Source organism: Emydura macquarii, unplaced genomic scaffold (assembly GCF_026122565.2).
Source record: "Emydura macquarii macquarii isolate MOO-44397 ecotype Brisbane River unplaced genomic scaffold, CSIRO-AGI_Emac_v2 contig_1253, whole genome shotgun sequence".
Lineage (NCBI taxonomy): Eukaryota > Metazoa > Chordata > Testudines > Chelidae > Emydura > Emydura macquarii.
In genome coordinates this window covers 49545155-49570917 of record NW_027131390.1, presented here as the reverse complement: position 1 = coordinate 49570917, position 25763 = coordinate 49545155, and the positions used below count along the sequence as shown (strand labels likewise).

The window sequence follows — 25763 nt, the reverse complement described above, 5'->3', positions numbered from 1 at the left end:
GGCAAAGGCTGCCCTATTAGACTGCAAGAGTCTCTACCACCTTATGAAGCATATAACAGAAAGAGAAAACACCCATCAGTAATGCATAAACCCATCTTTCGCAAACAAACGGATGTGGTTGCATTACAATGGATACATCAAATGTTAGCAGCAGTGGGTCTGAGGTCAATGATAATGAGAGAATTACACGTGGCAGATTTGAAAGTGAGCAGGAAACTGATACAACTAAATTTACAGGTTTCATGTTGTTGTGACTGAAAAGAACTTACCTTTTAAAGGGTATTTACAGCATGAAAAATAAAGGCAACAGCATCGGTTTGGAGTAACTCTTTAAAAACCAACCAGTGCCCTGGTAACAAAAGGGCCTGAGTCTCATTTACACCAGTGTAAGTGGGTGTCACTGTAACTTACTATGTAAATTATAAGAGGAAATGAGCTGTCACGGTAAAATGCCCAGTTCACCACTGCACCCACCTTGCACTTACAACCATGAAAAAGTGACTAGCTGTAAAATGCTAATACAGGCCCCTTAATACCACTCTGGCAAATATCACCGCCTGGTGTGAGATTGGCATAATACTACTGCACTGGCCCAGCCCCTGGAGCAGATCAGAGGAGTGGCTTCAATGCCCTGCACTACAAATATTCTCAGCTTCCCAAGACACATACATAGGGAGCGGTGGGAAACAAGCTTAAGTTAGGGCAACGCTGAGGCTGTTACACCAGAGTCTGGGCATGGCATCTGGTCATAATCCAGCTCCCATTGCCTTCAGTGGGTGCAGGAGGGGGGGTCACTGATGTGTGTGTGTACCAGTCTGCTCTGCCTCAATAAACCCTGACATGAATTATCTGCAGCCTCTTCTGGGAGGAGTCCCCTTAGCACTACAAGCGGTGGGAGGCACAAAGAGGGACACTCCCCCCCCCATTCCATCAACCCACAGAAATAAAGGGCACAAGCTGACCGCTTACAACTTCTGCAGTCAGGTGAGACATCATTAGTCAATTAAAAGATGCAAAACAGTGAGCAGTGGAAACACAGCATTTCTCAACACAAATAGGAAGGATTCTGGACTGAGATTAGTCCATGCAGCAGAGCTCTAGAGCTGCTCTCTTTGAACTAAGGCGCTGGTTACTTCCATTGTTTTTGCTTTTAACAAGGTAAGTCCCACTGAACAAAAAAAAAAAAAAAAAAAAAAAAAAAAAAAAAGCATCTCTATTTAAAGACTTGTTGGCAGTTTTAAATGAAATGAGTTTAAAGGGATGCTGGCACCTTGAAATCTAGTCAGATGGTGTCCCACACAATTAAAAAACAAACAAACATGTTTGTTTAAAATTCATTTACCTGCTATTACAAGTAACACCAAGCCTGGAAAGAGATGTAAAAATCAACAGCCTTTGTCTTTCATTCAGTTTGCTTTGTGCATGTGACAATGGGAGAGAGGGAAATATTTCAAAATAGGAAAATATGATGATAAAGTCATTAAAAACTGACCATAGGCTTTAGGAACAGCAATAGAACCTGAGTAGATGGTCAAAAAATTTCGGTCAAAAATGTTTATCGTGGGAAAAACTGAGTTTTCAACTAAATGAAAGTTTTGGTGAAAAGTATCTGATTGCTAAAGAAAAATTTGATAACATCAGAAAAACTGAACTACATCTGATATGCTATGTAGCCTCCCTTCCACCAAGATAATAATAACCATTATTTAGCATTGCCAGATTTATTTTATTTCTTTAATTCTTGGGAGATGCCCAGAGGGGATGATAAGGTAGCTAGATATTTCTGTTGCAAACACTCAGAATGTATGTAACAAAACATACTATAGACTTTGTGTTTTTGTGTAGATCAAGATTAATCACCCCTTGATGTTGAATCCAGATAGTTAACGCAGCATAGGTCAATACCCGGTATTCAGAGCAATGAATTGTTAAAGGCAATTTTTGGCACTGGGACAAACCCAAACCAGAAACCCAAGACACACAAATGGCAGCCATTTGTTACTTGGCATTTTTTCACAGCCTGAATTTTCTTTTGTTATAGATCTGTTGTATTAACTGCTTGTTTTATTAAAGACACCTATGACACAGCTCAGACTGTAATTGTGAGCCCACTTCTGGATTTCATGCTCCCTGAAAGGAGCCGCTGCATTTCCATGTGACTGAGTATATTTTAGCCACAATCAACAATTAAAAAGTAAATAAATAATTCAAGCTTTTGGGCAAAAAAGTTAGACTGTTAAAGAACAAACATATTCACACTTCATTTATTCAATGGGCCTTGTTTTTAATGTTGATGTTACTGAATTATCAAAGACCACAAAGAGGTTTCTACCTTCGGCTAGCAGCTGGAGTCTAAGATCCTTGTAGCGATTCGCCTCAATATTTTCAAGGTGCGCACATCTCTTCACAGTCAGTATTTTAGTGCACCACTCCAAACACAAACACACAACCTGTATGTAGATTTCCATTAGAAGTTACTCTTCTCTTACCTCATCCCCCTCTACCGCCCCCCCCCCCCCCCCAACCTCCCCTTAATCTTCTCAGCTTTCTCTGTGTCACATAAGGGACACAAAAAAAAACTTGCCCCAGAATTTTATCATTTGTCCATTCTCACTTCTCAAGAGGTTTAACTTGTGTGCCCCAACCTTGCAGATTTATACACGTGCTTAACGTTACACACGCTGAGCGTGCTCACTGGTGTATATTTCTGAAGGTCTGAGGGGTGTAAATCCCTCTCGTTCTTGCCTGTATCTCTCATTAACATCACTGGGAGTCATGGAAAGGCATCAAGAGCAGAAGAGATCTCTCTGCCAAGAAAGACCACCTTTCAGATTCATGGCATTTTTGTGGTCATCTATCCTGCTTTAATGGTCAGCTGTTCATTTCATTCTGCCACAACACACTGATTTATTACTTGGCCACCAATGGACTATGCCTCCTTTTTATAGCTGCAAAGACTTTTTGTTGTTGTTTATAAACCATTTATCTACCTACAAGGTTTATGGGTCTAATAAGTGTCCAGCACCTAGTAATTAAGTTCAGCTAGTTCAAACTGACAACTGCTGAAACACTTAATTCGTAATGCCCCATTAGCTGAACCAGCCTTGACCTGAAATCCTGATGGATACTGTAGGGACCAGTCAAAAATTCTGTTTCAAAGTACAAGACTAAGAATTAACCCAGGTTTGAAATCGAGGGTCTCTTTCTGACCCACAGCTGACTTTGTCTAGCAAGCTCTAGCACACAGAGAATTAAGTAATTATTGCATGGCAGCCCTGGGAAGAGGGATGGCTCAGGCAGTTACATGATGTCGCTTTGTGAAGCAACCACTGGCTGCTTGTGTAACGCTGCATGACATCAACTCCTCAAATTAACTCAAAATTGCAGATGGAGGATGAGGATTGTAGCTTACACTCGTCTGCCTCTTTAAATTTGAGGGTTCAAATCTCCCTGATAGGGAGCTCACCAAAGCTCTGGTGGGTGTCCATTAAAACATTAGGAATTAAGGGAAAATCCACAGTGCTTCCAGACTGTTCCTCCCTGTTACTGGGGTCCATCATACCAAGGCTCTTCATTTTAATAGTACTAAAGTGCATACATTGGAATACTGTTGTCCCGCCTCGAATTTGAGATATATTTTCTTCAAAAGCCTAAACAGCTAGAAGGGTGGTGTATCAAAAGCAGGACCCCGTTCTTCTCTTCCACTTCATCTGACGTTCTACTTTTAATACTAAAACGATTACAAATCTCTGGCTAAAAATATTTCCAGCCATGGGGGGAATAAACCAAAAGTTCTGTGAAAGCTGCGGTTGACGGACGGGAAATAAGTGCATGGAGATCGACTCATTTATTTACATTTTTGACTGACAGCTCTGTGTCTCATGCATATATTGACTTTTAAAACCTTGTATATACCATCCTATGTGATGGAGAAATCCTTCTTTTATCAAACTCTAGTCCTTGCTGTGCCCCAGGCCAGACCTGGCCAGTCTTCTCCACAGAGCCCCTTCGCTGTTTGCTCTGCTTTCCTTCATGCAGTAGCTTTCGCACTGGTTACTCCTTCACTGTATTCTCTGAAGTAGGCAGTGTACTGGCCTCTCAGAACCAGTGGATACTGTTTCAAAGACTTGCTTCATTTTGGCATTTCCACAGTCGTCCTTTTTATATTTTTTAATTTAAAATTATTTTATTTTGCTGGTCGCTTCCATATTGCTTCGTTCAAAATCCAGAAAACAGTTCTGAGCAGGGACAAATAAAATCATAGCTTAAGTGCAAAACTAACTTTCCAGTGAACTGCTATGTGCGTTTTACCCAGTCCAGTGTCTTTCTTCCAGTTTAAAGAACTCCCCAGTGGGCTACCCCTTACAACACCACCAGGTTTCCTGATCCATATTAAACTCTCCTTCTATCCTGTCCTGTCCTCAGTGTTGCCTACTGCATCCCTGACTATTTTAATCGATGAAAGAGGAGAATGTGTATGGGTATTTTTGTTTGTTGTATTCAGTAGGTATAAAACATGAAGGTGAAATTCTGTGCATACAAATCGTGGATCTTGGCCTCTCTCTTAGCTTCAAAAGAAGATGTTGGGTTTTTGTGTTTTCTTTCTTTCCTGACAGGATTTTTGTGTTTAAAATACTTGTCGTCAAGGAGACAGGTACAAAAAAATTGCAATGTCGTGCACAGGAGCTTTGAGTGAAAGTCTCTGTGGTTTGGAAATGGGGCAAAACTGTGAGAGTGGCTAAGAGGGGATTGGCCAGATACAAAAGTCACATCGCCCTCTTCATCGTAGTCACTTCTTTGATGGCTGTGATGAAGAAATGAATGGTAATGAAAAGCTGGGTTATCTGTTTTCAGTTGCCAGATAGAAAGTGTTAGAGAAAGAAATTGGATTAGCAAATCTCAATTATTATGCTATCACATGGGATATAAAAATTGTCCTTTTTTTTCCCCTTAATGGAAACTGCATTGCGATTTCCAGGAATGCTGAATAGGCTCTCCTCAATTCCTGCTGATAGAAACAGACACTGTGTGACTTCCCCTACAGCATCAGAGTTGAATCACTGAGAACTAGCTTGACAGCAGGCAATACTGCCACTGGCCTTTACTGGTATTCACTGGCTTGTCTGACCTTTTGACCCTCAGGGTCTGTGAAAGGTGAGAAATGCCAGGTTTTGTCCTTCCTTCATTCTTTCTTTCTTTCCTTTCAGGTTCCTAACCCGATCAGCAAATGACTCAAAGATGTCCTTCTACTTGGAAATATCAAAGTGAATGAACTGGCAAAAAGAGGAAGCTCACAGGAGACAGAGAGAGAGAAAGAAAGAAAGGAAATAAAAAAAGGACCGGGAGCTGGAAGGGGTTGTCTCTCCACGTATGTAATACTGCTGTTACTACACCACTGTGTTTCGATGTCTGTAGGGTGGTGGGGGCAGCACAGTGCCAGGTTTCAGGGAGAACTCAGAGAGGTATTCAGGGTTCTCTGCCACGATGGGCCGGATCCGTCCATTTTGTTTGTAACAATATTTTGTGCTGTACTCCTGCAGGTAGTCCGGGTGCTGGAGGGTGCTTCGTGGTGGCAGGCTGTGATTCCAGTAATCCGGGTTGTCGAAGGCCTTCTTGGATTTCTCTGGCAAAGGAAGTCCATTGTTCTTCAGGTACTCCACGTTTTCCACGGTGTTAGCAAAGGTGTTGAGGTACAATGGCTCATTCACATACTCGTCCTCTGCTTTGGGTTGCCCATTCAGAGCACTGTGATACTCAGGGTTGTCCAGAGCTTGAAGATCACCATTCTTTCGTCGAGAGACAAATGGGTTCTCCTCTACTGGGTTCAGGTAATCTAAAAAAAGAGATAAGGCATGTCAACACATGAAGAAGGTAGCGTGTCCACACAGCAGCAAGCATCTCTGACTGGCAGCTCATTTTAATGTAAACTTCAGACGAATGGTTACAGCACACTTCACTTATTCATATCAGATAGTGCCTGAGAGGCCCTAACTGACACCATGGCCACAATGCGCTAGGTGCTGTACAGACACATAATGGGAGACGGTCCCTGCCCAAAAGAGCTTACTACCTAAACAGACAAGAGCAGAGCAAAGAGGTAGGAGATGGGAAACAGAGAGACTAAGTGACTTGTCCAAGGTCACCAAGAAGTCTGTGGCCATGCTCAGATCGCACTGAGCCCAGTACCTTGGCCACCTTCTCTCTTTAGAAGAGTCGGCTGTATGTTCCAATGGACAGAGAACTGGAATGAGGATACCAGTGTCTCAGCCTGTCTCTGCCACTGACTCTCTGCGACCTTGTCAAAGTTACTTCAGCTCACCACCACCTCAGCCCCCTAACTTGGAAATACTAGATTAGTATTATTATTCATCTCCCAGCTAAGTCTCCTATGTACTACAAACATTTCCACAGTCTAACCCTGCATGGCTGCTTTATTAAAAACACAGCTCTCTGACTGATTAAAAACTGCCCCAGCTGAGGGACAAAGGGCCTCAGAACGTAGAGGAACCGAGGTTCTAAATAGCATGGAGAGGGACACAGAGGAGTTCCTGAGCTAGCACTGAACCCAGAGTAGGACTGTGTGAAATCAGTATAAAATGTTCAGACTGTGATGTAAAGAATACTGAAGGTCACAGCTAAAAGGTGGAAAGGGTTATGGCAGGTGGTACTTGGAGGGAAGAGGAGGGGATTTACTTTCACACAACAGCACAAAGGATTTTCATTTTCAAACAGAGACCATTAGGGAACAAAATGTCAGGAGGTTGGATGGGTAGGAGATTCTGCATGCCTCTTCTGGAGTAACGCAACACAGTCAGCAAGTTCTCTCCCAAGGTTAGCACCTGGAGCACTCATGCCTTGGTTACCATTTGTTAACTGACCTCCTGGGTCTCAAACAGCTCTACGAGATACACTGTTTCACTGTCAAACACAAAGCACATCAGATGCAGAAACGACAGAGTGACAAGGAGGTCAACGGAGCTGTTTGCAAGAGTAGTGGACTGTAAATAAAATAGCTTGGAGGTTAACTATAGAAAAAAAATCACTGATGGGGGACATCTGCGGTGAAAAATGTCAGAAGTATCCAGTGCATTCAAGTCTAAAAAGAACTGGATCCAATCCACTTCATGAATGAATTTTGTCTTTTATCTTTCACCCTGAAGGATCCCAAACCATTTTATTAGATTATGCACTTAAACAGTGACTTTAAGCCACAGCTGTTGGTAGGGGTAGTGTACACCTCATTGGAAAGTAGGCATACTAGGCCTGAATCTCCACTACCTTGCACCTTGTGTGTTGTTTATGCTCCAGTGTGTGAGAATGAGTGAAGAACCCCACACAAGGCGCAAGGCAGTGACGATTCAGACCTGGTCTCCAGGGAGCATGGACCAGGGTGGCTCTTGCTACATCTTTTGAGAGGGTGCAATGTGTGATATTCCACAGTAGCCAAGGATAAAAGATACCAGGTACATTTAAGATACAGAGGTGAAATACCAATATTAATTAATGTTGTAACAGAGGGCCAACAGGCTTTAGGTCTATAAGATATTTAGACCTAAAGATAGGCTGACATGAGTAACTAACCATTGAGTGGCCCTACGTCACAAGGTGAAACAGTTACAGTAATAGATGTGTTAACTGTTAGGAAATATACATGTATTGCAATGTACCAGATCAAGCAGGTTAGAATAGTTTGGGGATTTTTGCAGATGTCAGCAAATATGCTAACCACAAGTTGTTACGGTGATTGATTGACAAATGTTTACGAGTATAAGGGGAAATAATTTAGTCTATGAGAAACAGGGCACCCCAAATTTATTGGGACGTGGAAGTACAAATAAGGAAAAGGGATTGAAACCTTCATAAATACGTATGAATCCCAGTGGCTGTCAGTGTAATGGAGTCCTGCACTCAGGATGAAAGAATTCCATGCACTGCTATTGACTGGGGACTGACTAGTTAGGCAGCAGTTGGGTAGAAAAGGACCTGGGGGTTACAGTGGACAAGAAGCTAGATTTGAGTCAATAGTGTGCCTTTACTGCCAATACTAATAACATATTGGGCTGCATTAGAGGCCTGGTGAGGCCTCATTTGGAGTATTGTGTCCAGTTTTGGGCCCCCCACTACAGGAAGAATGCGGATAAATTGGAGAGAGTCCAGTGGAGGGCAATGAAAATGACTAGGGGGGTGGAGCACAAGACTTATGAGAAGAGGCTGAAGGAACTCAGCTTGTTTAGTCTGCAGAAGAGAAGAGTGAGGGGGGATTTGATAGCAGCCTTTAGCTGCCTGAGGGAGAGGTTCCAGGGAGGATGGAGCTAGGCTGTTCTCAGTGGTGGCAGATGACAGAACAAGGAGCAATGGTCTCAAGTTGCAGTGGGGGAGGTCTAGGTTGGCTATTAGGAAAAACTTTTTCATTAGGAGGGTGGTGAAGCACTGGAATGGGTTACCTAGGGAGGTGGTGGAATCTCCATCCTTAGAGGTTTTTAAGGCCTGGGATGACTTAGTTGGGTTTGGTCCTGCTTTGAGCAGGAGGTTGGACCAAATGACCTCCTGAGGTCCCTTTCAACCCTAATCTTCTATGATTTTATTATAAAAGGCATAAACCATTCTGTGTTGCATGGGAGGGGATGAGGGTGATGCTGAGGAAGATAATGACTGACACTGTGGGGTTCCCCTTCCAGGAGTTGTGAGTGATGGCAATCATAGGGCTAGTCACTTTACACTACCTCTTTATCTGTTGTTGTATCTCATTGTTTGAAGGATAGTTTATCAGGTCTTGTGATAAACTGCAATTGTATCTTGGGCATTCCTCAGCTCGCTCATTCTAATAATATTGGTAGCAATCTTCCGGTTGCTGTAGCCGCCCATTGACCACTGCAGTCTCAGAGATTAATCAATAATCAATACAAAATCTATCAGTTAGACTACACCATGTTCCAGAGCAACTCTGTTGTTCACCATAGGCATAAAATAGGGCCATAGCCCCACCTCCAACTCTTCATTCCCCTTCTCAGGAGGATACAGTCACTAATTTCAAACAATCCAATCAGATAATTTATACAAGCTTTTCGACTTGCATCTCTCGAGCCCGGATTCATCGAAGCGCTTAAACACGTGCTTAAAGTTAAGCACACACTTAAGTTCTTTGCTGAATCTGGGTGCAGATGAGCAAAGCTTGCATCCTTTCTCCCTCCTTTGGGGACCGATGCAAGGCCAATCACAATCTAGCTCTATATATTAGGCAATGGAATTTAGCAGCTGTTCAACCGTACCAACAACATAATGTTAGATCTTTAGGAACACAGGAAAGTCCATAATAACATCGCCAATGGATAACATAGAAGGAATTTAGCTACAGTAGGAACACGTAATTATACATGCTGCAATTGTGCATGTTTTTGCGTTTGTGTATTTCAGCCAGAATTCTGTGATTAGCTCAGTCTCCAATCTTTCACCCCAAAATGCTAGATGTTTACCTGTTTTGGGCTTGTCTCGCATTGGAGTCATATACCCATCTTCATCCAGCTCACCCCGTGGGCCCCGCTCAGGTACAAATACTGTTGGGTCAGCGCTGTATCGCTGAGTGCTGCTGTCCTCTTGTGCGAGGGCGGCCACCTGCTTCCGTAGCGTACCATTACAGCAAGTATCATCAAAGATCTCTGCCGTGGCCCCCTGGATGGCTGGCGCCTCTGGAGCAATGCAGCTGACAGTTCTGTATGGCACAGGCACTCCTTGTTCTGTAGCAAAGCCACCACCTCTGTACACAAACTGGTTCTGTGAGAAAGACAATGCGGTGTGAGAGAGGACAAAATAAAATACCTGACTAAACACAAAGACTTAGTGGCTCCTTTGGTTTCACAACAACATTGGCTCAATGCTTCATTTTGTTGAACGTTCAAAGCCTTGTCTAGGCCATGAGGCTTGCCACCATTACAGCCACAGGTACAACCTCTGGTGAAGATAGACAGTGCCTCTCTTTGCACTGGTGGTGCGTACCTTCATTTCAGCCAGATTGGAACTCCATCAGAGTCAATAATGGTTTGCCTGTTTATACTAATGCAACTACCCAAATTGCTGGCCACCAATAGCTGGAAGTAGGGCAAATCCCCAGTCTATATGAGGCCCAATACTGAGATACACAGTTGCAGGAACCATAAAATATAGTTCTCCTTAACTATTGGGTTGTCAAGAACAAATGCTCTCCTAACAACAAACCTTAAACCTGACCTGGTGGAAACATTCCTCCAGAGAGGAGAGAAAAGTCCATCTCTGAACTGTGGGCCTGTAGCAAATGGACAAGTAGCAACAGTCATAGAGTGGTCATGTAAACTATATATTGTTTCCATTGAACTGAATTTTAGCTTGGTAAGCTGCATTCCCATTGGCACATCATCTCAGTGTTTTGGCTCAACCTACTAATTGCTCATCAGGATGAGCACGTCACTTTCAGCATCATGACAAAACAGACAATCATCCAAATACTTTACCTAGATCCTTTTTATGAACTATTATAAGCCATTCTGGATGCATGGTATCATAGAACTCTGGGCTTCCTGATGAATCCAGATTGGGATTAGAGAGACCTTGTATGTTTGGCCAACCTATGTATAAATTCTAGTCACTGTTGGCACGGGAGTAAATTGGGCAATTTCTGAAGAGAATAGGGGAGGAAACAGTAAGATTAAAAAGACGAAAAACCTAAAGGATGAAGATTGATTGTGAGATACTTACTCCTGACATAGGGGCGTAGACAGGAGGAGGGCTGTGTCCAATTTCACTCTAATAGGAAAGAAAAATGGAATGATGGATATAAGAAGTCACATGAGCTGTATGAACCAATGGGGAAAAACATGCACAACAGTGAGGTTTACTGAAGAGGTGTCAATTCCAGCCATTCCTACTCACACAAAACTTCCATTGAAATCAGCAAGCCTTCAGTGTCAATGGGAGTATTACCTGAGTAAGGACTGCAGGGTTTGTCCCTTGTTGATTAAGAATAGGTGCTGCATTGGTGAGAGATTTACTTCTTGCCAATATCCTTGGTTTAATTTTTGAAAGGACAGATAGTACCGAGAGAATGATGTACACATGCAGAAGGCATGCTCACTCCAGAAACAAAGCAGAGCAGGAAAGGATATGGAGTGCCATGATTTCTAATCAGCCTGGTCTATATAGAGGAGGATTCCTTTTCCACTATTATCAAGGACAGGGTAAAAACCATGGCAACTTTTTGAACCGAGGTAGAGGGTGAACTAAAATGTTTTTAAACCACCTTTGTGCCCTCCTAATTCTGGGCTCTCCAGCAGATGGGGACACCGTTGGCCTAGTTTACTTAGCTCTGGGGGGCCTCTCAAGTTCTGGACGTCTCTCTGGGGTGTCTTGGCAGAGCTGCGTGCTAGGGCCCTATGCTAGATATGGCCCCTGCTCCTGACTCACCACCTCTTCCCCAAATCCTAACCCCCAGCATACCTCCTATGCCAAAGCTTACAAGAGAATCTTTGAAGGGAAGCATATGGCTGTCTCCTACAGCACCTATGCTAAGGGAATCTTCCCCCCAGTTTGGAACAAAGCCTCTTTCACTGTTATGCTTCTTTTAACTGAGATAATCGGCCAGCTGGCAGGAGGCTCTCACACCAGGTCTGCACACACTAGAAGCTTGTCAAAACTAATATGATTTTGCCATAAACATTTTTGAAAAAAGGTTTAATTTTAATTAGATTTTTATTGCAAAATATTTGTTTTTGATAAATTATTAATTTAATTTAGTTGAAATACTTTATTTAGAATTTTTTTTATTTTGTTTTTTGAGGAAAATAATTCCACTTTTTCTTACTTTTTAAAAAATGTTGCCCATTTTTTCCACAGGAAAAAAGAGGGCTGGGGGGAAAAAACTTTGCATCCAAAAAGTGCAAAGCTCTAGCACACACTAGTATCAAAGAAAGTCTACTTTTTTTTCCCTAGTCTGTGGTGTAAGAGGGTAGGAGTATGGGGAGACAGATACAGGTTGGAGGCAGAAGCAGAAATGGTTTGTAACCACTAGAACACCCTCCTCTACTGAACCTGGAATTGAGCCTAGGGATCCTGAATCTACATTCTTCTGCTGTCAACAAACAATGCAAGCTTAATTCACCCACCCCTCCCTGTGCATATGTATTATGATGCAGTTTGTAATTCCATAGTTACATACTATTTTGAATCTTCTGACTCTCCCCAAAGAAAGAGACTGTCCAGGAAGGGATAGATGTGTATCCCTTAACAGTGCAACACAGTGGAATAAGACTGTCAACAGCTTTGTGAGAATTTACGGGATAAATCAACACAAAAGGAGAGAATGAAGAACTAAAAAGGCTTGTCTGCAAAACTGAAGTAACTGCTGGTATGAGGGCAGGACAATGACATGCAAACATAAATATCTTTCAGGCCTATCAAACAAAGAAAGTATTCAGGAGACAGGACCTAGAAGGATAGCCTTCTGTCTGCAATCTACTTCAGGGAATGAGGCTACAACAGAAACCTCCAAAATGCACTACGAATCTCATCTTCTTGGGGAACATGAAACAATACAAAAAACAGCATAGCAGTTCGGGGCTTTTGGAGTGGTTTCTGGATCTGAATGTCCATAGCTGAAGAAGCCTGGATCCTCACGCTGAGCAGAGGACTGACATGTGGGGCTGGAAAGCTATCTCCCCTTCCGTATTGATGAGACTATATACAGCTAGGGAGATACCTGCTGACAATTTTATCCTGATGTGGGGGGCCAAAATAGGTCCTTTTGGAGTCATGAAGGGGCATCTGAAGGAAAAACTTGGACCTGTTAGTGTGGTGGATATTCCTGGCTCTTCAAATAACCCCTGAGGAAACTTGGGAGGAGAGGAAACAATCACCAAACACTCCATGGTTACTATGGGAATAAAATACAAAGTAGGATGAAAGCGGTAGAGCAGGGGCCTATGGCTGGAGGCTGGAAATGCTTGGCTGTGTTCTTTAAGTCTTTGCCAAAGAGCTCATTACTTTTGAAGGGCAGAGCAGAAGTGTAGTTTTGGATCTGGGAACAGTTGTTGTTTGTGAGCCAGCTGTGGCTGCTGCCAGCTCAAGAAAGGAGCACGCTACAAGCTGCAAGGAAAGCGCAGTTGAAGGCAGAGGAATGAAGAGGACTTGGAAGAGTCAGCAAAAAAATGCCTCAGTCCTGAGTGCAATCAGGGTTAAAAATCCTCTCACCTGAACAGCCTGAGCTGCAGAACAGTGCGAAATGCAACCTCCTGAGCCATGGCAGTTTCCACAGCTCTTCCATAATGTCTGACAGATGGCCCAACTTATGGTGCCCATTAGGAAGGCTGATTTGGAGGACAGTTTCAGGACTTTTGCATATTGGAAATTTGGGATGACTCCTCTGAGAAAAGAGGCTGTGTAGTCTATGCATTGTGACGCAAGGGACAGCAAGAGGCGTATGGACTTATCTGTACATCATGAATGAGTACAGGATAGATTTATAGAGGAAAGGAAGCTACCAATTTTGCAACTGTCTTCTTAAACCTATCCCCACCAAGAGAAAAGAGGGGATGCTAGGGGAAGAGAAACCAGAAGACGCTTTACAAGAGTGTGTTCGCTGCAGTGAAGAGACTTCAAGATCTGCTGTAGGCACCTGAATAATCAGAGAGTTGGGATCACTGCCAACCAATCTTTGGAAAGCTGTAGGATCTCAGAGGTGAAATTGGGGCCCGTTTAAGCCAGGGAAAAAATGTTGGATAGAAGAGGTGAAGAGCTTCCCACTGAGATCTAAACACTACTGGTTTTGTCTGTATGCCAGACCAAATGTCATCCTTAAGGTTTTTTATCTTGGGGCTGAGATCTGGCAACAAGACTGCAACTGAGAAGGAGACAGATAAAAAGAGGGGAAACATCCTTCCCAAGCTGCCAGCTGTAACTACCAGCAGTAGCTATTACTGCATCAACTAATGCCAGAGAGGACCCAGCACACTGAAAGGCGGGATGCACGGCTCCAAAGAAAACCCCCTTCCCCTAAAAGGCTACATTCAGGGAACATTCCTGACCTACTCCAAAAAAGATGGGGCAGAGGCAAGAACTGAAGGAAGACAAACAGGAGTCTGTGGATAAGGCAGAGGCTTCAGGCAAAACTGATATTTACAGAATGGTCCTTTAACTAGGGAGTGATGATCTATTGCTTGGTCTACACTTACCTTGGCGATTCGGCGGCAGTCGACGGGAGTTGCGCAAAGTATGCAAAGAACTTGCGTAACTCCCGTAGACTTCTGTGCTTCTCTTCTGTGCGCCATCTTCACTGCACTGCGCTGACGGGAACCGTGTTCCCATCGACGCAGTGCTACGCCATTTGTGGTGGTTGTTTAACTGCGTCGATTTCTGGATCGACTGAGCAGGTCTTAACTGACAGTGTAGACATAGCTAAGAGGGGCACTCTCTGAAACAGCAAGGAATCTGTTGGGAGTTCCCTAGCTGTCTCTTAGTGCTCCTTTCTTCTCTTCATCTGTCCTCTGATCATCTTATCGTCCTTACTGGTGTCCAGGGGATTAGAAAAGCATAAAAGAATCAGATGCCAGAACGCTGTGCATGAACCAATGTGAGGATCCTACACCTCTAGACTACAGAAAGCAAAAAAAGGAGTTGAGTCAACAGGAGTCTTTCTGTCAGCTGGAAGAAACTAGACTTTTTGTCATCTTGGAACTATTATTAATCCGTTTGAATGGAATCTTATTTGTATAACAGAGAAGAAAAATATACACAATACACCTTCATTTCTTGTTTGTTCTAAGATGACCCATCCATGGATTTGCGTTGGTTCACTAACCATGAATCATGTAGTCACCCATAAAAGCTCTATGCTGTCTCCATATTTTCTTGGCTATTATGCTTTCAATTAAATGTACACTGTATGGCCATAACACATTAACCGACTTCCTTAGCATAACTATTACAAGACTCTCTTAGAGTAAGCCCATTCCAAGACATCATGAGAGCGTGTACTTAGATTAATGCATTTATTGTAGCTTATGCTGCAGACCTGCAGACTACACATGCTGCCAAGTAACATCACAGTAATGATGTTTCCCTCATGCATTTCCTTTATCCCACCATAAATGCTAACCATAGAATTCTCACCATAGACTACTAAACAAGGCTCTTTTCGTATCTATTGTTGTCTGAGCAGTTTCTTTTTACATTCGTTTTATTTTTTGCCATCATTAAAGCTCTGCAGTCATTTTTCCAAAAAAGGAGGCAAAGGGAACAGCTGTGGTGCAAATTAGTGGGCTGAAAATGTGATATAATTGTTGTTTAAATGTTGTTAAATTGCCTACTAATTACAATATGATGTCATAATTTTGTGGGCTTCAAAAACAAGTTTTGATACTTAAGAACCAAGCCAACTTTTATTTTGTTGTGTCGCTTTTCATTTGCCAGCAAATTACTTTTTTTTTTTTTTTTTGGTGGGGGATGTGGTAAGGAATCTTTTTGTATCTCCAATGGTGAAGTTTCAATAGCTGAAATCTGATACAAATTATTTTGTGGACTATTGTGGTTTTTTGTTTGTTCTTGCATTTTAACCACTGACTCTTTGGAAAGAAACGTTTTAGCAGAAGGGCTTGAATGATAGAAACAAACAGAATCCTGGACAATGTACTTTGACTTTCCTCTCACATATAGGCCTCAGTGTTCGGGTGCTCAACCTGAGACCCCTCTGAAGGAAGCCTGATTATTGGGGATGCATGCTCAGCACTTTCTCAAAATCAGCCCATTTTATTTAAAGTATCCCAAGTTGGATACTGAAAAATCAATAGTCACTTCTGAATATGTAGGCTGGGTGCATGTATTATACACATCGTCCTAAATTTATGCCCTGACTATAGGGAACCCAGCATTTCTAAGTGACTACCAGCATCCCTAACAAGGAATGTGTGAGATTCCAACTTTTTTTTGTCTGTGACTCCACTTCAAGCACAAGGCAAAGTACAACAGGCAAAACACTAAAAGAGGCAAAAAATGTTCCCTAGGCCCTTCGAAAGGGCCTTGTGGTATTAAATGCCAATGACATAGGAGCTATTATAACTTCTAACATGCATCTAAAATGAGCCTCAATAAAATAAAGGTAAATAAGACCTATGTGGGTACTAGTTTGTGTTATTGCTCTCTATCTGCTAATCTGTTTCCCATTTCCTGGCCTGTATAGTCTCTCTTGGTCAATAGCTCCACTCTTTATAGTGGGGACATATCATTGTGGTGGTGTGTTAAAACATAATGAAAACAAAGATAAACCGGCAGCTCCATATTGGACTTTACACAGCCATTTGAATAACACCTCTTCCTTGTCTCTCCTTTCATTTCACTCTGATAATATGTTGGGAGTACAGGACCTTGCCCACATGATTATTCTGACCTGTGTTTCTCACTACATTTCTAGTAAGCCCTTCTGTTTTCTTTATGGCATCCTGCTTATAGCATCTTTCCCACTTCCCTCCTCTTGACCAGGTTGACTGGATACACACCCTTCTTCAAAGCTGCACTCGAAGGAAGTGCTGAGAATCAGTGAGTCTGACTCAACCAGATAGGAACTCGGGTGCTCACCAGAGCACCGGCATCCCTTCTATCCCTGGGGAGGGTCCAGCATTCCCAAGTCTTGTTCTTTCATGTGGCAGCTCTGAGTGCTGCTGGGATGCGTTTTTCATTGTTGTCAGGCAGGAAACACAAACATTTGATAAGGAAGTTTGCAAAATTGGTGCCACTTCTTGTTGTAAATCAACTCTAAAGTCACATTATCAAGAAAGTTTTCCTTACTACAGGATGGATTCTACCAACCTCAAGCTGAACTGCAAGTAGCCCCACTGCCTACGGTGGACAGACACATGCTTGCTTTGTTTGAACTTTGTTTGATCTTTCTAAATAGTCCTGAACCTGTTCCTTCAGCACTGAAGGATGTTCACTTCCTCCCCATTCTGTGCTGCCCAGTTCAGTAGTCTGGGAGCTGACCTTGTCTGTGAAGACCGAGGCAAAAAAGGCATTGAGTACCTCAGCTTTCTCCACATCCTCTGTCACTAGGTTGCCTCCCCCATTGTGTAAGGAACCCAGACTTTCCCTAATCTTCTTCTTGTTGGTAACATACCTGTAGAAACCCTTCTTGTTCCCTTTTTAACGTCCCTTGCTAGCTGCAACTCCAATTGCGCTTTGGCCTTCCTGATTTCATTGCTGCATGTTCAAGCAGTATTTTTATAATCCTCCCTAGTCTTCTGACCAAGCTTCCACTTCTTGTAAGCTTCTTTTTCGTGTTTAAGAGCAGTGTGGACTTTGCAGCATGAGCAATGGCACAGGCTAGCCACTGAGTAGGGACCTGAGGGGCCAGGCAGGCTTGTACTCAGGCAGAGTATTTGTGTTAGTTTGAGCAGAGTTATCACGTCTGTCTAGCTGGGCTGGGGGAGACACTCCCAGCTGCAGAGTAGCCAGGGCAAGAGGCTAGTCAGTGTACGTGTGGCTAAATTTGACCCTAGTTCTTTCTTTTAACTGCTGCACTGCTGGACCTCCACTCCAGCATTTGGGCTGCGCTGTGGTTCTGCAGCATTCAGTGGAGGGTGCCAAAGAACACGCGGCTGTGTGCTGTCCTTTGGTCAGTACTAGAAGTGCATTTTGCCCGACATATTTGGCAATTTATGTAGCAGAGAAACGCTGTCACTGGGAGTTAAATTCCTGCTGAAATCTCTGGCAGCCCATCCTCAGAAAGGGAAAGGGGTGAGGGTAAATGAGGCAGGACGGCTGGCTAAGTGCTATCAGGGTTTATACTCTATCAAAATGACTCACTTACAGAACGGGTCAAAAAAGTTGTGTTGTAATATTTTTAGGCCTAAAAATGGTGTTTTTGACTAAAGTGAAAATTTTCATTTTGGTTGTATTTTCTCTTTTCTCAACAACAACAAAACATGGAAATTGAAAACCAAAAACATTTTTACAGGAAAAATTCCAGGTTTTGATTGTTTATGGTTTAAAAATGAATTTTTGGTTTGTGTTTTCATTGAAAAACCAAACCTTTTCACAGGATATGATGAATTTTGTAAAGGACATTCTTTAACAGCTCTGCTCCATGGTCACTCAGAAAGGAAGCCAACTGAGGTTAGCTGGCACTCGGCTTTTGGAGGTTGCTTTAGTAAAAATGGAGCAATGACCTCAGGATTTGTCTCAAAATCTCTCTCTTTCATGTACGCCCTCCCCCCCACACATTTAATTATGACCTGTTGCACCTTGCACAGTTATTTACACCTGTGCAAAATGAGTGCAAAATAGGAGTAAAATATTCCCACATCCAAATGACATTTCACACCCATTTTGCACAGGAGTAAATGACCGCACAACCTGCCTGGCACTGCACAGTTTATGATCTCTCTTACAGATGCATTTTGAATCTGATACGTGCTCTGCCTATCTCCCTTTGTGGAATTCCATACCAAAAACTGTCCTGACAGGAACTGAATCAGTATCCAGGCTTAAGTCACCAAACTGTAGCCTCCTAAATGTACCTGACTGCACAGTTGCTGCTATAAGCATAAAGATTGCAGCAGTCTGCCTGGTATAAGGACAGCTGGTTTCTGCTAGTGGATCTGAATAATGTGCTTTGGATACTCTGATGATGCTATAGACAGAACAAACAATGCATAGCTGTCCCATCAGACCAGAGCAAACACTAGTTACATTTCAAAGGAATAGGCTGGTATTTACAACTGATCCAAACCGAAATGAAATCAGATTGGAAACAGCTGCCCAGGAGAACATCCACCTCTTTCCAGAAGCTTCACGGCTTTCTTCTGACCACTGAGTGAACAGCTTACTCTGCTCTGGCTTTATGCAACCCACAACAAATACATTTGACCTTAAACCAACAGGAGGAAGGGAAATTTTAAAAAACAAAACAGGTCTATATAGAGAGACATATGCATGAATTGATGTTTGTACAATGATATCTAGAAGGCTTTAGAGACTAAGCCTCTGCTTTGAAACACCCACCAGATTCCTTGCAGTCATCCCAACAAGACTGATGCAACCCAGCAGTCCGTCCAAGGAAGATAAAATAGGTTCCATGCAGCTTACTGCACGTGGGATTTTCAGAGGAAATCTTAAAAACCAAATTCCTGTCTGCTTGGCGGAGATGTTGAAGATTGCAGGGAACTTTTTGTAAGAGGGCGACTTTGTGCCATGCTCTTGGCTAATCTAGCACAGCAGAAAGGGTTTGGAAAGTTGCTCTAAGAGAACAGCAGTGGGTTTCTCCAATGTAGGGGAACACTTGGCTCATTGATCGCTGGTGCACCAAAACAGGAGTGGAAAATTCAGAGCACCTGGTATTCTGGCAATCCCTGGCAGATTCTATGGCCTCTGAGGTTGATCCAATTTACACTGGGAATTAAAGTGGCCCCAGCCACACCCATGATCATAAGCTTTGGACCACTGACTTTAACAGGATATGTCCTATAAAATCCTTAAAGGATTAGACCTACCCTATAAAACTTTTCTTTTCCTGGAACAGTCTTCTATCCCCCTCCCAGCATCATCATCAGCCACACCTCTCTGCCTGCTTAGGAAAAGCAGCTTGCCCCATAGGTTACCAGATCAGATCTCATGGCTGTGTGTGTGTACAAAATATACACACCCATAGAAGGTTTTGACTATTCCACAGAGTTAAACAAGTCAAAGAGCACCAAGTAATAAGAAAGCAATGACTTCAATCACACCTTTGAAACTTGGGCCATATTTGTGTTATTTATCCATCCACTGTGCTGTTCCCAGCGCTGTTGTGAAATGCTTGATCCTACATTGACATTTTCCAACTGAAATGGTATCAAGCAGCGATGCTAAGGATTGAAAATTTTGGTGGCTGGGTTTAAGTGTGTGGGTGCTGGTGGTGGCCTGGGATACACAGGAGGTCAGACTAGATGACCTGATAGCCAATTCTGGCCCTGGAATCTATGGCTCTAAAATGAAATGAGCTATTCTCTAATCAGCCTTGGCAGGCACACTGCCATTGCTCCGTGCTATATCTCATCTGTGAATAAAACAGACGTGTTCTGCTGCATAACATTAAATATCAGTGGAAGCATTGGGAAAGGCATGCAAAACAAACAGGTTTCAACCATCATAATATCTAATTGGCTTTCATCATGACATAGTGATATATGAGCGAATGGTTTTTTTTTTTCATATAAAACTCCCTTACTTCACATTAATCCAATTTGGGCATCAAACAGGAAGCTATGCAAATCAATGGGGGTGAGGCTCCATACTCCTGTTCCTCTCTCTATTCCTCTTTTCAATCCCTTTCACTTTCCTCACGACTGATTCCCTGTCTTTCTTTCTCTAGCACCAGGCGTCATGCATTTTAAAATGATGGATACCCCTATAACACGTCGCACGTCCCCACAGTTTAGAGGAGACTACATGCCATTTCCTAGCTACTATAAAAACAGCCGGTGCAATGGCAGGGTCAAGATGTTCACCTTTCTTTTATGCTGTAGTACCTGACAGAACCAGAGTCTGAATCAGCCCTTTTGTACACCGCTGCTAAACCAGATCTTTGAACTTCAAAGCAGGCAACTTTTGAAACCAGGGGAAAGTGAGAATAAAAATAAAAATGCTTATGACTTGTGATTGGGATATGTTCCCAGCAGAAAAAGCATAATAGAAAGTTGATGAGGAACACTCAGAGCAAACTCCCCTCTAATCCCCCACTACATAACCAGCTTCCCCATTCTGTTTTATACAGTAATCAAAGGCTATTCTGAGCCTCTCAAAATGCCATCAACCCTCATTGAAAATGAAATAGAGCACATCTCCTCAGAAGCCTTTCCAGGAGTAATCATTACAGCTTGCTGGCCTGAACAGGGAGCGCTAATAGATAAAGATGAGTTTTAAAAAAAAATCCTCCTAAAAATCTGAATAGTAACTTGATGATAATCTCTCAGTTTTGTTATGCCCGGGGAAAAGAAACCCATAATTGTGCACTCTTGGTCTCTTAAAGCAAAGAATAGGCTCCTTGATGAGATGCTGGGCTGATTTAGAGTAGAGCTGAGAATCTGAAAATAAATAGCCATCCAACTGATTTGGATAAAGTAATCATTAGCATTCTAAAATGAAACCTCCTCTGTGTTCCTTCCCACCCCAGTGCTATAAAAAGAATGATGGGTGGGGTGATTATTTTTTTGTTTCTTTGTTATCAGCATTGAATAATAAGGAGGGCAGCATCTTTACATTAGCTACCAAATTTTATACCAAGTGGATATGGCCCAAATTTAAAATACGTTTAGGAGGTATAATCGCTGGAGAGACTACATCTCCCATGATGAACCATAGTTTCCCCTCTTGATGGGCTGTTCCATGGCCTGTGTGCATCATGGGAAATGTAGTCCAGTTCAGAGGCCCAACCCATGGGGGCATAAGGCACTCAAACAAGAACAGTTTTTGAGGCACCTCAGTGGTTTTTCCTAATCAGTTTTGTTTTTTGTTTTTCACCTATAAGCCATTTATGTACATTGTTTATGTTTTGGAGTAGTCAGGGGGGTGTTTTTTTGCCCAAAAAACTTCCAAAGAATGTGACACCTTTTTTTGTGAAAAATTTCATTTAGTTAAAAAGCAGTTTCAAAGGAAAATTTCTGATCAACCCTAATCCTTGCTTCTTGACTGCTAGTACATTGTCCAAGCTATTGGATGACACAGAGTTGTTTATCCTGCTTTTTTCAAGGTTTTTTTCCCACCAGCCAACTGGGGTGGATGTACAGCAATACAACACGGACCCTTTTTGTAGTGCCTCAGTGCAACTTCTTTTGTCATCCAGACTGATGAACACTCTGTGTCCATGCCCCATTGATAACTTGCTGCACCAGCTACAGCCATCCCTTGGTAACAATAAGGCTGCATGTGATATCTTCATTGGTGGGATGACGCTTGTGTCAGTGCATTTTAAAATGTGTGTGGTGTGGAAGCTCATATATTTTACACAATCTACTTAGTTGCATAAGAGACACTTGCAGTATGGGCTAAATTCTCAAGTGAATTTGGCACTCATGAGTCCAGAATAGGTTTTTATAAGAGCTCAGGTCCCATTTAGGCACCAAAATAAGTGTTCAAGTTTCCAAAAGCTCAGCATGTTGCGTGCTGTGCTCTTTTGAAAATCTGGCCATGTGTATCACCAGTCTATATTCTAAGAGAGGATCACTTTTTAAAAATTGGTTCATATTTAGGTGACTAAATGAGATTCTTTTCAAACTCTGACCTTCATTGAGGGTTCTGGACTGTTGGAAATCTGGGGCCAGGTCTTTCTGGTCAGTCTCACCCACTCTTCCTGCTGTCCTTCCCAAATAAAAATGCACTGAGACTAGGTTTTGGAAACTCACAGAATGCCTCATTACTGGCGTTTAGAAATATTTGGCAGTTACTCCCTTTATTTCCATTCACTTTTTTTTTTTTTTGGGGGGGGGGGGGAGACGATAAAGTAAATCAGCTGCACAATCTCTTTGTTAACAGAGCCAACAGCTATTCATAGATGAGGCAGATGCTCCTTGATTTTAAGCCTGTGACAGTGAATCTCAGTAAATTTCCATTTCACATACTGATCTCTATAGCAAAGTACAGCTGTGGTCCCCTGGACTGGTTACTGTCCTTTAGTGAGTGTGTGAACTCATGGTAATTCTTACTGTGGGAGGACAATCCCACCGCAGGGCTGGAGCGCAGCCAGCTGATCCCAAATACATATTAAATTGGTAGCAAATACATGTCCATACCAAAACCCCAGAACTGGTAGCCCTGAAAACAGTTAGAATGCTTGAATCTGGATCTAAATATTGTGGCTTGAGACCATGTATGCCAGAGAAAAAACAAGGACGACAAGATTAAGATTGCAGGGCAAATCTTGCAACATGATCTTCAGCAGCTAGACACCATAAGGCATGTTAAGAGCGAGCTTATGATACCCTTAGTCACACTGTGTCTTACTCCATGAGCAGCACTGCTAATTTCAATAGGACTATTTATGGAGTGAGGTACTACTTGTCATACAGCAAAGGAATCCAGAACTAAAAGAGTACCCTGCTACAGTTAAGTGTTGAGCACGAGTTTTATTTGATCCCTACATATGAATTTCCATTTCCTTTTTTTCCTGTCAATAAGTCAGCATATTTTAATGAAACATTATACATCTATCTTTTAAGATAGCTACCCTTACTTATTTAAATGAGTAGAATTGAACTATTTTAATCTAATTTATTTTACACCAGATTTGAGGCTTGTTTATTTTTTATATTTTACTCATCTTAAACAATAAAATTAGACCAGTCAGTTCCAATTTCTGTTTATAGCTAGGTCCGCTTTCTGGGTATTAAGCACAAAAACTGCTTTGTGATGTTTTGATTTCTAACACAAACAGACACATGGCATTAGACATTTCCCAGGGACAAGGAGACAAAAATTACTGAAGATAACCTGATGACTAAAAACATTGATTAAATTCTAAAATCCATCCAAAACTTCTTAAGAGAGATGCAAAGCAGACAGAGTAGAGGTTTCCTATTGCAAACTTGTCATTAAAAAACTCTTTCAAAAGAAAGAAATGTTACCAAAACTAACTTGTAATACCTAACAGCAGATTCTTGGCAAACAATTGATCTATAGGTTTGACTTTATCAGTGTACTAAATACTAAAATCACTAATTAGGGACAGAGCAGGAAAATAGCTAGAACATTATGATTTAATTAAAGACATTCAGAATGGATTAATAAAAGGGGTGATTATTCCCAACCAAGTGTTTTGAAGAAGCAAGAGAGCTAACAGAGGGACATTGTCAACATAATTTTCCTGAATTTTAAGAATGCCTTTTATACAGTATCCTACTCATCTACAAGTTCATCTGTTATGGTATAGGAGATGAATTACAGCACTAGAATGCATAAGGATGTGACACAGACTAGTGACAAGAAAAGGATCGATATTAGGATAAGTTTTGATCACCAAATTTGATTACCAGAATTTAGGAGTAGGAATTAATGAAATTGAATGCGAAGTTAAAAAAGCTAAAGTTCTTGGTTGTATAAATAAAAGCGTTAAGTCTTGTTTGACTCAGAGAGCTCCTGCCTTGCAGTAGAAATGGGGTTAGCAGAATGAGAAGTCACATTTGGGGAAAACACTGACAATTCTGGTCATTTTATGAATAAGATAATGGAGAAATACCAAAGGCAGCATACAGCAGGAACCAACCAGAACGAAAAGGGAACATTAAATGCAGATCTGCTCTGAACAGTGAGTCTGAAACCCATTGCGCCATTTTGCTCAGCAAACCTGCTCCCTGGGCAGAAGAGATTTCAGATAGTAGGCAGCCGGAAAATGCCTAATGAGATCTAATGGTTGGAAGCTAAAGCTAGACAAATGAAGACTAGAAATGAGGCCAAAAAAATTAGCAATGAGGGTCGTTAATCATTGGAACAATTTATCAAGGAGTGCAATGGACTCTCCGTTACTTTCAATCTTGAAGTCAAGACTGGATATCTTTCTAAAAGATACACACGTAATGGACTGGATGCAGAAATTATTGGTGAGATTCTCTGGCCTGTGTTATGCAGGAGGTCAGAGTAGATGATCATAATGGTCCACTCTGGCCCTAAAAAAAATCTATGACTACAGTCATATTGCTGACCCACCATTAGACCGACAAAGAACGTTTTTACTGCTCCATAAATTCATAGAGTTAAGGCCAGAAACGACCTTTGCAGTCATCTAGTCTGACCTCCTGCATAACACAGGCCATAGGACTTCCTTGTATTAATTTCCTTTGCCTCCTGTTAGCCTTGCAGAGCTGGCACAGATCTGGCAGAAGCAGCTGGATTCTATTCTGGCTCTTGCATCAGCGCAGCAATGTTTACTGAGTTCCACTCATTGGAAATAGTGGGGATGATGAGTAGATGTAAGTGAGGGCACCGTTATAGCTATCCTAACTGTTATTAAAGCCCTTAACACAAAGGGTGGGAGAAACAACTCCCCTCCCTGCTTACTTGTTGCTCAGGAGATCAGAGGGCAGTGATCGACTGCTAGCCTGTTCTATCAGCAAATTACAACACCCTTTGCACCAACTGAGCTGGCGAGAGCAGCATGCATACAGCCTCTATTTACTCCTGCATGAATTGATCTGAAGTCTAAAAAGCCCATGCAGAAGCATAAGGCAGATTCTTACTCTCTGCTATTCCCCTGCACAATCTCCCCCCCAGTTGTCAGACAAGCTCCAAAAAGAGAGACATTCACAATAATTCCCAAATAAAGGCTATGGGAGAGTCTGACACTAGGGTCTCTATCTCTCAACTCACAATTCTGAAGAATGGGCAGTTAGGGCCCAATTCGCTGAGCACTTTCCACTTTCTTTGTGAATTTCTTCATTGTTGTGAAAAAACTCCACAAAAATCATACCACTTTTCATGTGCTTTTTCAAGTTTCAAAAGCAATTTTAAAGTTTGTGTGTATTTATATAATCATTTTAATTACTATATGGCTCTGCAATTAATGTTACTCTAATTATATAATTAAAAGGCATAATTATATTGTAAAATAATGCCAAAAAAAAAAAGTATTAGATTTGTGAAACGTGCCACATCTCTGCAATGTGTGGTTTTTAACTTTGATGGGACAAATCCAGCTCTTCTTTACCTTTGCACCGCCCTGCAGACTTCAGGGGGGTTGCAATAGTCAATGGGGTTGTGCCAGAATCTGACTTGTCATCTCATCA

General features: G+C 42.1%; 1 protein-coding gene across 11 annotated transcripts in view; it reads right to left on the bottom strand.

The window, feature by feature from the left end:
* Positions 1–3356: 3356 nt before the first annotated feature.
* The window catches only part of ERBB4 (erb-b2 receptor tyrosine kinase 4), an 885692-nt gene continuing 863285 nt past the window's right edge, over positions 3357–25763 (bottom strand). For 8 of the 11 annotated variants that reach the window (XM_067548716.1, XM_067548717.1, XM_067548721.1 and 5 more), the window contains 3 exons: positions 10729–10776; positions 9474–9771; positions 3357–5833 (listed from right to left, as the gene is read on the bottom strand). In XM_067548716.1, the coding sequence (XP_067404817.1) occupies positions 5388–5833; positions 9474–9771; positions 10729–10776 (792 nt within the window). In that variant the 3' untranslated portion in view covers positions 3357–5387. Of the gene's footprint in view, positions 5834–9473; positions 9772–10504; positions 10649–10728; positions 10777–25763 lie in introns of those variants that run through there. The other 3 variants (XM_067548720.1, XM_067548719.1, XM_067548726.1) reach the window with 2 other exon arrangements.